This window comes from Festucalex cinctus, chromosome 21 (assembly GCF_051991245.1).
Source record: "Festucalex cinctus isolate MCC-2025b chromosome 21, RoL_Fcin_1.0, whole genome shotgun sequence".
NCBI lineage: Eukaryota > Metazoa > Chordata > Actinopteri > Syngnathiformes > Syngnathidae > Festucalex > Festucalex cinctus.
Window position 1 is genome coordinate 8,947,384 of NC_135431.1, and position 12,883 is coordinate 8,960,266.

The 12,883-nt window shown below is 37.8% G+C and overlaps 1 protein-coding gene across 5 annotated transcripts in view; it reads right to left on the bottom strand.

The window, feature by feature from the left end:
- stxbp5a (syntaxin binding protein 5a (tomosyn)) overlaps nucleotides 1–12,883 on the bottom strand; it is a 73,709-nt gene that overhangs the window by 11,399 nt on the left and 49,427 nt on the right. For all 5 annotated transcript variants that reach the window (XR_013281176.1, XM_077510501.1, XM_077510500.1 and 2 more), the window contains exons 10-20: nucleotides 12,253–12,331; nucleotides 10,621–10,775; nucleotides 8,963–9,035; nucleotides 8,754–8,901; nucleotides 6,792–6,859; nucleotides 6,022–6,062; nucleotides 5,072–5,292; nucleotides 3,232–3,407; nucleotides 3,016–3,141; nucleotides 2,149–2,300; nucleotides 1,027–1,089 (exon numbers count right to left, since the gene is read on the bottom strand). Coding sequence is in view for 4 of the 5 variants with exons in the window: in XM_077510501.1 (XP_077366627.1) it covers nucleotides 1,027–1,089; nucleotides 2,149–2,300; nucleotides 3,016–3,141; nucleotides 3,232–3,407; nucleotides 5,072–5,292; nucleotides 6,022–6,062; nucleotides 6,792–6,859; nucleotides 8,754–8,901; nucleotides 8,963–9,035; nucleotides 10,621–10,775; nucleotides 12,253–12,331 (1,302 nt within the window). In the remaining variant the exon portion in view is untranslated. The remainder of the gene's footprint in view (nucleotides 1–1,026; nucleotides 1,090–2,148; nucleotides 2,301–3,015; nucleotides 3,142–3,231; nucleotides 3,408–5,071; nucleotides 5,293–6,021; nucleotides 6,063–6,791; nucleotides 6,860–8,753; nucleotides 8,902–8,962; nucleotides 9,036–10,620; nucleotides 10,776–12,252; nucleotides 12,332–12,883) is intronic.

Consider the following 12,883-nt stretch of genomic DNA (forward strand, 5'->3'; position numbering starts at 1 on the left):
ATCATACGGTTATGTCTCATTAAGACATTTTTTGTAATATTTTACTATATTACTTCATATTACTACTTGTAACATCTGTACTTCAAACCTGAAATTTCAACAAACTGACTTTTTCCTCCTACATTCACAAGTTTATTAAAAAAATATATAAATAATTAAATTAATTAAAATTAATTAATTAATTTAAATTGAGGCTTCTATTACTTATTCTTGTCCTATTTCCTTTTGTCAACTGTTTTATTCTTGTAATTATGGCCTTTTTTTCCCCTCACAATATCACAAATTAACTGTCCAAAAGCTTATTTTTAAAATTCCTTGTAATATCACCTTGTAATATCATTTCAATCTCAGAATATTTCCCATTTATGGTCATAATTAGAACATAAATGCAAATAAAAAGTTGTTAATTGTCAAAGTAATATTGAATATCCATTCTTAAAAATAACACATTTGGCAATTCTAAATTCATGATTATTGTTATTGAAAAGTGAAAGCTGCCGTGTGTCAAGACATATTTAAATGAAAAGAGATCCTTGACAAAAGCATTGATGCTTTTCCCCAACTCTATAGCCATACATGTGTGACTTTAATGCTCTGAAAATTTGAACAGGTCTCTCCAGCAGAATGTCTTGTGACCGCACTCCGTTTATAATTATTTCATCACTTTGCATCACCTCGACTGGATCTCCGCGGTTCCAGTCTATTGCGCAGTTGTGCCGGCTGGCGAAAGCCATGAAAGCCATTTATTCCTGTCTATTGAGCTCTGCATAATAGGGGAGGAAAAAATAAAATGCAGGCGCAAAATAGAATCGGTCACAAAAATCCGGAACCGGGTAACATTAAAGCCGGGAGTTAAATTTGTGGGATAGAATGACAATTTTATAGTTTTGTCGGGGTGCAGGTGATATAAAGTTCCAGTTTTGTGAGCCACGGTTTCAATAAAAAGAATATTTGTAACATCAGCCTCCATTTTCATCATGCACCATCAACATGAAATTTGAGAAACTACACTAAAGGACATGGTACCTGAAGTGGGAGACTTGCAGCGGTCCTCTGACGTGGCCGAACCCTCGTTGATGTCACACAGTCCTGAAACAGAGATCACACCACTCAGTAATAATGCTTCAACCTTGGCGAAAAACAAAGATTAGTAAAGTTTACTGAGTCACAGTAGTAGTGAAACTCTTCTTCGTTTGCATCTGACTGACTATCATGCTGCCTCCCGGTGGACAATTCCAGAAATATATGTTTGTTTCAAAATGGTCCAGCCCTAGTTTGTACTCGAGGAAGTGCTAGTATCCCTTTAATGTGTCTTTATCCTTGTGTGTGTTTCTGATCCAGTGAGGCAGAAGGCCAAGCAGCCAGCAACGCGTTGGCACGGGGAAGCACAGCTGGACGTCTGATTACTGCTCGCGCTCGCCAAGCTGCGACAGGTGCCAGCCCACTGCTCACCACTCACTGACACCAGATGCTCCGCACACGCGCGTGTGTGTATGTGCGGGTGCAGGTTTTCCGGAAGGGTGAACACACGCACACATTAGCACTTCATCCATCAAACTTCAAATGCAGTCTGACTATCCAACACAGGGTGGCAGTGTGCCCATGCCGAAGAGGCACACTTGTTCCTCTTCGCAGAAAACAAGCTGTTTTGGTGTGTTGGTGCCATATGGCGTCATGAATCTCCATAACCGCATCATCTCACAGGTCAAGGCCCATTTGTTGTCGTTGCGGTTGTGACCTCCAGCTGAATACTGGTCCTGGGAAATATATAATTTTCTTCTCCCTTGTGGTGAAAATGATTTGAATACAAAATCTGATTCGGACACAAAATTGTGGGGGCAATATAACACAACCAACACGACTGTAAATAAAGACTATCTCAGCTCCCCGGTAAAGCAGAAATATGAGTCGTTCTTCACAGAGGATAAAGAATATATGCCTGTCATTATTGTTACATTTGCCTAAATGTGTTTCTTAATAGTTTATGTTCAAATATCTATTGCATAAAGAGTTATAATTCCACTACTCAGATGTTATACCTGAGCCCCCATATGGTGTTTCCAGTAGTGCGTTAGCAGTAAACATGTAGATTTAAAATCAAGCTTATGTGGCTTAAAAAAATAAAAATAAAGATGAAATTGCAGTTACCTCCAGAGGGTTGTCGAGACTTTCTGGGTGATCGCGGTTGTCTCTGGTATGGATCGTTGGACCCGTACAGCTCCAGCGTGCCGAGGTTCAGCACCACTGTCTTCTGGATGTAGTCCACTACTGCAACACCGTTAATGTTGCCAAACACCACACTGAGTAACAGATAAAGAAAAAGTTTAGACTGGGGTTGCCTATCGCTGAGCAATAAACTATTTTCAACATTACAATTTAAAAAAAAAATTTTTTTAGGCACGTCTAAAACGTCACCGTATAACGCAGTTTGGAGTCAGGCATGAGTCGCCCCTCCCCCACCATATAAACATTTGAGATCATTTGTTCTCATTTCCCTTAATTCCCTTTGGATGGTTTGTTGACATGGCGGTATTAGAGCGCCTCATTGTCAGCTGTGAGTGTGTGCATATCATGTAGAGAAAGATGGCGAACCAAAGGGGATAAAAATAAAAATAAAAACAATAAAAAACAGTCTGACTTGACAACCAGTATGTAGGCATGGACTAAGGACTGGTGTGGTAACTTTAGAGCACCTCATTGTCGGCTGCAAGTGCACGCACGTCACACGGAGAAAGAGGGATGAGCAAGGGTTTGGGTTGGGAATAGAATTCAAACTTGAAAGCCAATGCGTAGACAGAAGTTTTAGGTTGGTGTGGTAGCTTTAGAGTGCCTCATTGTCGGCCATGAGTGTGCAAAGAATTATTAATATGTTTCATTATAGCACTAATAAAAATGGGCAACAACACAACAACATACAGGGTGTTAAAATAACCTTGGGTAAAATGCTGCTTCATCGAGATATCATCATCTGATGACACCTCGAGTGTTGATGTTGACCACGGTGCGTTCACTTACAGGCCATAGGAGGAATTAAGTGCCAGGCTCGTAATCTGCTGAGGTGGTTCCCCGCTCACCCACACCAACTGGACCACCAAGTCCACCTGGTAACCGGCAGACTGCTTTAGTGGCGTGCTACGCACCCTGTAATTAAAAAAAAAAAAAAAAAAGAAAGTCAAAATAATAAATCAGGTTGGCAAGCGGCGTAGTAGGTGTCAACACTGGGGGCCTTACTTGAGGCAGGGCGTGTTGCTGCCGTCGGAGTTGTTGCTGCTGGTGGACGGGTGTGAAGGCGGCCCGCTCGTTTGTGGAGAAGCGCCCGGGGTGGGGTGCGCCGATGTCTGCTCCCCAGCTCCGACCTCAGGGGACTCAAGGTCGTTCAGCTCGTACTGCATTCGCACCTCTAGTAGCTGAATTAAAAAAAAAAATCATCATAATCGTACAGAAAGATTATTAATACTAATTTTTGAGTTGATTAAATGTGTACATTTGCACCTTTTTTAAATTTTAAAATAATTTAATACACCGTTTCATCCAAAAGGAACTTGCATAATTATAGTGTTTCAAAGAATTTTATTAGTCCTAATATTTTTTTTAATTCGTTTTTTACATTTAAACATTTTCTTGTTTTGTACCAAATAAAAAAGATCGTCCTACTGCACAGTGCACATGCTGCACTCCAAATTCAAATTTTTGCCAACATAAATAAATATATATCATGATAAATTCTGTTTGGTCCAAAAGGAACTTACATAATTATGGTGTTTATATATTTTTTTCTTAATATTTTTTAAATGCTTCCTTATTTTCAATCTGTCCATGCGGCTGATATTGAACTTTATAGAAATATTTGCTGCAAATCGATGCACCTTCTTGTGTACTGTTGGTGTATTTTAGTAGGGGTGCATGAGGGTAAGAGGGTAAAATAACCCTAAAATATCCCAAATCAACAAATTAACTTTCATGTTCAGTTGCTTGTTGATAATTGGAGGGGAAGAAAAAAAAAAAAAAAAAAAAAAAAGAAAAAAAGAAGTGAGACCACGGAAAAGAGGTGCGAGTGAAATCCAAAACATCCCTCTCAGAGCAACTGCCAGGAAGTTAGCACATATCGGCGCCCACGTCCTCTTGATTGACAAGTGAGCATCATCTGGATTGACAAATGTGGTACAAATGCATCTACACACCCGTGGCGACAGTTAGCCAGTCGCGGTAAAAAGCAGAACGAGGCTGCGCAAGATTTAACCGCGCTCGGCTTGAAGTCTCTAAACAGTGAGTCACCACGCCCCTGTAGGTCGCCATCAAGGAAGATTAGAATGATTATCGAGCTTTGCCTCCTCGTTGCTCCGTCTGTTGGCATGGCAACCATACTGTCATCCACAAGGGGTAGCTTTCAACACGTGTGTGAGCGTGGAATCATTACCCTGTCCATCTACTTTTACCTTATTATTCTACTACTAACATTTGCAAAAGAAAGAAAAATCGTCAAAATGTTTTTGCTGATTTTTGTTTGAATGTCAATATCTTTTTCTTATGTTGTAATGTATTAATGTATATATATATATAAAAAAAAAACAACAACAATTGGCAAAGTAATATGTAGACTTTACACCAATCTGATCGGCTGGATCAGGATTTGATGAGGGGCGGACACCTGCATTATCACTAATCAGCACCTGCAAATTGACCTATTTTCAGAGCTTTTTGTTTGTTTGTTTGTTTCATTTTTTAGAGGGGGGCACCGTTTTCATGGAAATTGTTTGATGGATTTTTTTTTTTTTTAGGTTTAAAAATAAATAAATAATAATGTAAATTATACATGAATCTCCATGATTTGCAGGTCAGCCAACTGGACTAACATTATGATGCATTGGGCAAATATGTAAAAATAAAAAAAATAATAATAATAATAATAATAAATAAAATAAAAAATAAAATAAAAAATTAAAAAAGAGATTGAGACAGACGAGAGATCCATTATGCAAATGTTCATAAAGTGCACCTATACAATGATTAGGCAATAGCGAATGATTGAATGTGCATTGATTGAATGCAATAACAAGAAAGATCCCCGCACCTGCACCACCTCCGTGGTGACCTCCAGTTTGCTGAAGCGGTAGACGATGATGTTGGCCGACACGCCAGCCACGCACAGCATGCGGCTCTCGGCGCACCAGGCCATCAGCTGGATGGCGAAGGGGTCCTCGTCGGACGCCTCGGTGCTGCCCTTGTCCTCTTTTGAGCGGCTCCTGTCAAACACCTTGGCCGTTTTCAGCTTGTAGAGCACCTGGAGCATTACTGAGGAAAACAGAGAGTGAGGTCAGCTTCAATGCTCATCACAACACAACAACAGCGGTGGGAAGTAAAGTATAAATACTTGGTTGCTGTGCTTAAGTAGATTTTTCAGGTATTTGTACTTGAGTATTTTTTCCCCCCTATTTCTTTCACATTTGAAAACGGATGACTCTATGTTCTACTCATTTAGTCAAAATGGGCTTATACTTTTTGGATGATGGATCAAGAGGTAAAGTCGACCACGGTTGAGATCTTGACTGACTGACTAAGATCTTGAATCACAAATAAGTAAGGTGTATTTTTTTTTTCAGTTAATTTCTGTCAGTTCACAACATTAGAAAGCAATGTAAGGTGCTGTTTTGATAGCGTTCTTATATTTTTTTTCACAGTACGAGCACTATTTAATAGTGCTATCGCGTTCATCTTGTCTTCTTTTTCAAAAAAATAGGTGTGAAGTTAATATTTTTTTTCAGGGGGGGGATCAAATCTATAAGCATGATGTAATTTTTAAAAAGTACACTTTTTTTTTTTTTTTTTACTGTAGTGCCAATTTCTAAGTATTGCATGTAACTTACAGTAAAACATTTAGTTTTACTTTCAGACTCTAATTTGTTAACATATTTCAAATATTTTAAATGCAATTTAATCTTTAAAATGTTTATTAATATTTTTTTTCAATTTTAGTTTTTTTTAAACTATTGCACTTCTAATTAAGAAAAAAACAGAGCTCACTTGCAGAGGCATCCCAAAACTTCACCGTTCCATCAGCATGCCTAAAAAGAGTGAGAAATTAAAGAAAAGAAGACAGTAAAGAAAGAAGAAAAAGTTTATATTTATAGACTAATTTGTACTATGCTGTATATTACATTATTGTATACTGTATATTAGGGCTGTAACGATATCCAAACATCACGATACGATATTATCACAATATGAAGGTCACGATACGATAATTATCACGATATTGTGGGACGGTTGGCGATACAAAAAAACTCACAATTTTGTTAAAAAAAAAAAAAAAAAAAAAGAGCTCATGCTGAAAAAAAAAAAACACACACAATATTGTGCTTTTGTACATTACAGCAATGCATATAAACAAGTTACAATCTCTAATAATGAACACATATTGACTCGCTTCACAAGCATGTTACATTCCCCTTCATCTGACCATTAGTGTAGATTTTAAACATAGAAGGGCCAAAACATGCCTTGTAAAAATTATACTGCACTGAAAATGAATAAATGCATGATTTACAAGATCTCTGTGTGCTGAACTGGTCGATTATTTATAGACAAGACAATTGTATTCCTCGTACTTTTTTTTTTTTTCCCCCACTCTGTGGTCCCCATTTTCTCACCAATTTGTCTGAGTGCACTGGGGAGCTGAACATTCTGCAAGCAATGGCACACTTAAAGAGCGGAGACGGAACTGGACAGGAATACCACATCATCGTGTGCTTGGAATACGTCAACGAGTGTGACTAGCGATACGGTTATCTTACCCGGTGATGATGATCTCTGGGTAGCTTTGTGTGCCTTGACCCCAGTTGCCTCCACTGATAGGCCATTCCTTGAGCACAACAAACACGGACACGTCCCATTAGTGTCAATGACATGTCAATAGAAGCATTGATTCAACGTGGGGATGAGTGTGCGCCTCCACACTGGCTGTCGACATGTCGACATGTCGACACGTACAAAAAGGCCACCAGGATGACTCACGGTGTTCTTTATGTGTGAATCACACCCCCTAACCTTCCCTGCAGTTGGATATCATTTGTGTGAGAATGGATAAAATGCGAACATATACCAAAATATTCGCTAACTTGTTGCAATTAGCATGCTATGTAGCTATTCGTACAATAATTATAAAAGACATTCTATTTACCTACTTCCAATCCTCCTTATAAAGTGCCCTAAAATGCCACAAGATGGCACCAAAACTGTGCCTACTATAGTATACTTTGTGTCAAAAAGCTCATTCCTACAAGACTGTGGCTAGCATAATAGTAGTGCTTTGGCATCATTTTGCGGCATCTTTAGGTAATAATAAACCTTTTTAAGGGGCACAGCAGCTTAATCAGTTGAAGCAGGGAATGGATAAAATGCTAGCACGCTAATCATTGGTATGCAGATTGCAACAACAAACTGTGCTTAGGCTAACATTCTAGAAGTTGCTAAGAACATGTTGAGAGAACGTGACAAAGGCCTCCAAGGACGGTACATTATGCCTTGTACTACAATTTTAAATGAGAAGTGATAAAATGCTCACAACATGCTAACAATTGTCGGTCCTCACTAGGCTACTCATCAAATTGTTGACGGGATTGGTGGCTAAGATTTGCCGGTCTAAATTTGGCACTTTTATTACATTGTCATCCAGTGGAAGTCATATAAAAACTAAACCGTGATCCTATTGTTCTGTTCCGCCTCATTAATGGACAAAGAGCATTTTAGAGCGCTCAGCATTTTATTGTGATCGGCACCTAACGACGTATTTATTTTCCCTCCACAATAAAAGCTGTCTTGTCTGCTTCTGAGTCATTCTATTTAGTAATGACAAGAGTGATAAAATATCATCACTGTAGCAGGTTAGGCTTGTCTTTTACTGTTTGCTATTTGTCAGTATAATTTATTTTACACAAAAGTAAAACACATACATAAAATAATAACAACAATTTGGGTTTTGGTGACTAAAATAGTACTAGCGGTACTATTTATTAATGTTTTTAAAGTTAACCAAAAGTACCCATAATTATAATGAAAATGCCCTTCGTTTTTGTCTTTGTTCAATAATATCAGACATAAGCTTTCAGGGTTCATTTTAGATGTATTTAGTTCGATATTGCTATAAGTTCCGTAAAGAGTCATTTCAGAATTGCAGTGTACTTGACTTTATTACACAATACTTACTGACTTTTGTTTTTCTCTATTTTATCTTGCACTTGACAAATACTCCAGCTATTAAAAAATAAAAACTAATACTAAAACTAATTAAAAACAAAATAAAATGAAGCATTTTTGCAAAAAAAATAAAAATGGACAAACTTGTCAATTATTTAAAATGAACTGAATTTAAAAAACAAAAGTCAAAATGAAATAAAAAACGAATGAAAAATTCAAAACTATTATTACCGTGGTGGTGGCTTTATCTAAACATAAAAATCACACACTTGTAACTTCCAAGTTGGGGAACTGTACATGTAAATAAAATCACAAGTAACATCAGTTTTTTTTTTTTTTCAAACATTTTCTTTTACTGGTTCTTTTTTGGGACTCCTCCAAATGTCACTTCAAAAAGCATAATGGCTTTTTGCTGTTTAACGGCATGTTTAATGGAGTCTGGCCAAATCGATACCAATAAAAGATGTGGAACAGAAACACAATAATTCAAAACAATCAAAGTCATAAAAGTTGGAGTACACTTTTTTTTTTTTGGTAACAGTTAAGAATGTTCAAAGTACCTTTTTGCTGTAGCCCTGACGCTTCTGTCTCGAGCCAACCGAGTAAAGTGCTGGTATGAGGTCCACGGGGCAGTCGGCGAAGTACTCGCAGCAGGTCACCGGGGACTCGTGGATGGTCAGCGGGTAAGGGTTCTCGAAGATGGGGTAACTGTTGGAGATGCTGTTTAAGTTTCGCAGGGTAACGAAGAGTTACGCTGGGAAGTACTCACCCGTTTTGTGCAAGGTCGATCACCACCAAGTCCTTCTCTAGAAGGACCACCACAGCGTAAGGTTCCTGAAAGTCTGCGGGGTACAAAATTGCACATTTCTTCAAAACAACCGCATCGTTTCAGTTTATCTTGATGCTAACAAAAAAAATGCAAAACACCATAGATGGGCTAATGAAGGCTATCACTGTCACCGTGTTATAACTCTTTAAAGCAGCGGTGTCAAACAACGTTTTAATTCAGGGGCCTTTATCACCCAAATTTTATCTCAAGTGGGCCGGAACAGTATGTCTGTGGCCTTAAAAAACAAAAAAACAAAAAAACATTTTGCAAATAATTATGTCCATTCTGAAAATAGTCACATTTATTATTATTTTGTTGTAGAGTAATCTGAAATTTCTCAACAAAAAATGAGCACATTTTTATTTTGCATCAGCTAAAATTCCGAATGTCATTTCAGTGGTTGTAAATGCGCCCTCCAGTGGAAAAAAATAGCAACAACAGTTACTGTAGGAATAATTGTAATTTTAAGTTTTTATACATTTGCTGCAATGAAGAATTGCTTCTGCTTGCAATGAAGAATACTTTGCTCTGCTCCGCACTCACATTCACATAGCCTAGCTATATGTTATCTTAACAGAAGATGACTCAAAAAGCACAAGAACCCGAGCATCTAACGCAGCAGAATGGTTAGAGCCAGTCTGCCGAGCCCGCCTGTTTTCTGTTAAGAAATGATTGTAAACTTGACCACACGTACTCAGCAATCTTCCACTCACATGCACACATACAGACAAACAAATACATTGTGTTCCAACTAAGTTTTGCATTTGCATTATTAGGGTATGTAACTAGAGACGTGGAAACCAAATAAAAAGAGAGGGTGAGGAGGGGATTTTTTTTCCAGACAGTGCAGTAGTGAATTGTAGTCAGTTCCTCTCCTCTCCCCTCGCGAGCTTTGAAATGAGTGTCTTCTTTCCATTTTGTGTCGTGTTTAATAAATGTCAAACGGGTAAACCTTACAGTTGATTTTACTGAAAAACTGCAGTTTGTGTTCTGTCCTCAAGGGCTAGATTGGACCCCCTGATGGGGCAGTTGTGGCCCATGGGCCATATGTTTGACATCACTGCTTTAAAGCAACCAAAATATTCTTTATCCTCGAAAGCAATAACCGCTAACCTGAGCGAAAGGCGGGGGAAAAAAAAAGAAAAAGAAAAAAAGTCTCTTCTGGTATGTTTGTGTCTTCATCGCACTTGATCACATCAGTCATCCACATCTCAATGTACCAGCCAGACACACAGATGCATACAATGTAAAAATCCTCAGTGATGCCTATTACCAGATGAGATCAGCTGGCAGCCAGTGACATAATGAAGTCGCCGCTGTTACATAAGGCGCCGGCTAATCCGTCCCGCAGCTGTGTGTGCCAAACGAAGGCTCTCACGCCGCAGATTACGCTGCATTCACATCCACTTGTTTCAGCTCTTCAACACGTGGAAAATGTGCTAATTCTATTTAGACGCAGTGGCTATTGTGCACTAAAGAAGACGACGCGGGGAAGCAATTTCCATACGTCCCCTTGGGAAATTCCAGATTTATTACAGCGGTGTGCGCGTAATTAAAGAACAGACGTGGAAAGCGTCGGGACCGACGAGCGGACTCACCGTTGGGGTACGGCGTTTCGCACAGGGTGAGGAAGTCTACGATGGGGTAGTCCATTTCTAGGACAGCCGTGCTTTTACCGTGCATGACCGTCAAGCACGGCCGCCGGCCTGACGTGTCGTACGACAGACCGCCGGACAGGATGATGAAGGGCTCACTGGGGAAATGCAAACCAAGAAAAATTAAAATCTCCTTTATATATATTATATTACCTCAGGGAAAAAAAAAGTAGAACTGTCATGATCTCAGTTCATAGACCAATATTAAATATCTAACAGCTGAGCCCAATTGAACCCTGTTCCAAACCAAAACAGCAGCACCGAAGAGAGTCCCGTAACTGAATTTGCGCACATGGTACATTATGGTACGTTCATGATCCATTTCTTGTGAATAACAAGACTGGGTAGTCTGCCTTTGTTTTTGATGTTTGTATCAATAAAGTTAAGGAGTGTCTTTTTCCTGAACTGTTATGAAGTTGTAATTTATGGGGGAAAAAAAGGCAGAATGTTCTAAGATTTGTTTTCAAAGAAAAAAGTACAAACACAAATATAACTCAAAGGTTATGAATTTTTTCACATGAAAATGCAAAAAAAAAAATCCACATAATATTACAACTTTATTCAAATGCAATAATTTTAGTCTGAATTACATGATAATTACTAATTAACTACCAAATTATAATCATGACATTGTAATATTACAGCTATATTCTTGTATAAGTGTGATGTTTTATTGATATTTTTTTAATGACTATTCTGTTAAAAATGTCATCAAAATTTGTCATCATCATCATTATTATCCATCCATTTTCTTGACCGCTTATTCCTCACAAGGGTCGCGGGGGGTGCTGGCGCCTATCTCAGCTGGCTCTGGGCAGTAGGCGGGGGACACCCTGGACTGGTTGCATCATTATTATTATTATTACTACTGTCTGTATTATTATATACTACAGCATTATATTACAAATTAGTTCTAAGAACATTTCTCACTTCTTGGGGGGATATTATTTTCGCAGAAAATTGACATGTTTTCCACATAATAACTCAATTTTATTTTCATAAAATAAAAATAACTATACTGTATGACTTTATTTAGATTATACTCATCTTATTATGACTTAGGACTTTATCATATTGCATATTATTACAACTTCATTGTCATAAAATGACCATTTAGGCTTCACATATTAAAACTTGCGTAAAATTACAATTATATAATGTTTTCTTCATGATACAATTAATGTTTCATGCTAAAGTGAATATTTTGTTCTGCATAGTGACTTTTTTTGGTAATATTTCTACGACCATGTATTTATAACTGCACAAAAAAATACAACTACACTATTTTATATCGGCTTTTCCTTGTAAATACTAAAATTAGGATAATTAAAATTAGAAATTCCAAATTTAAATAATTACATTTTCATGAAACAACTTATTCACTTATTAAGGACTTATTTCTACTGATATAACGATCCATTTTAAATCAAATGTAATATTGTGCCTTTATTTTCTGCATGTTTCAACATAATTCTCTTTATTTTTATCTTATTTTACTGTTTGTTCTCATCAGTGGGGCCGTCATCTTAAATTGTAATCATTGGATAGTGAATTCAAACCAAAATCTGCGCTTACCCAATCCTGGTGGTTTTGTATTCCACTTTGAGAATGGGTTTACAAGGCTCTGGCTTCTTTCCATCCTTGGGCTGTTTTCCTGCAACAGAACACAAAACACAAGTCACTTGAGTTCACGCCAACTTTGGGCCACTTTCCTGCTTTTCTTCTTACGCTGACGCTCTTGTTTATCCTCGCAATCCCACATACTAAATGAATGAAAAAGCATATTTGAAGAAATCTTAATTACTAAGGTAATTAAAAGGTGTGATTAATAATAATAATAACAATTTATAAAGACACATGATTCCTAACTAGTTCTACAGTGAGAGACAATTAAAGAATGTATAAGCCTGGCTTAAACCCGTCAAAGGATTTTTCATAATTGCATATGAAATACCAAAGTAATTATACGAGCAGCATCAGAGGAGAAACAATTAAAAAAAAAATCCTTTACACAACACTGTGTTGGCTTCTAGCAGGTCCTTGAATGTGTCAAAAGTGCTCCGAGGGCTAAAAAGCAGGCGCGAGGTGGGCACACGGCAGAATGAAAACAAATGTAGCAGCAACAACTAATGTGTGCAAGTGAAGATAGCAGGCGTGAAAAAGACAACAAAACAGGTAGAACACAATTGAATTGAAGTGACAATAA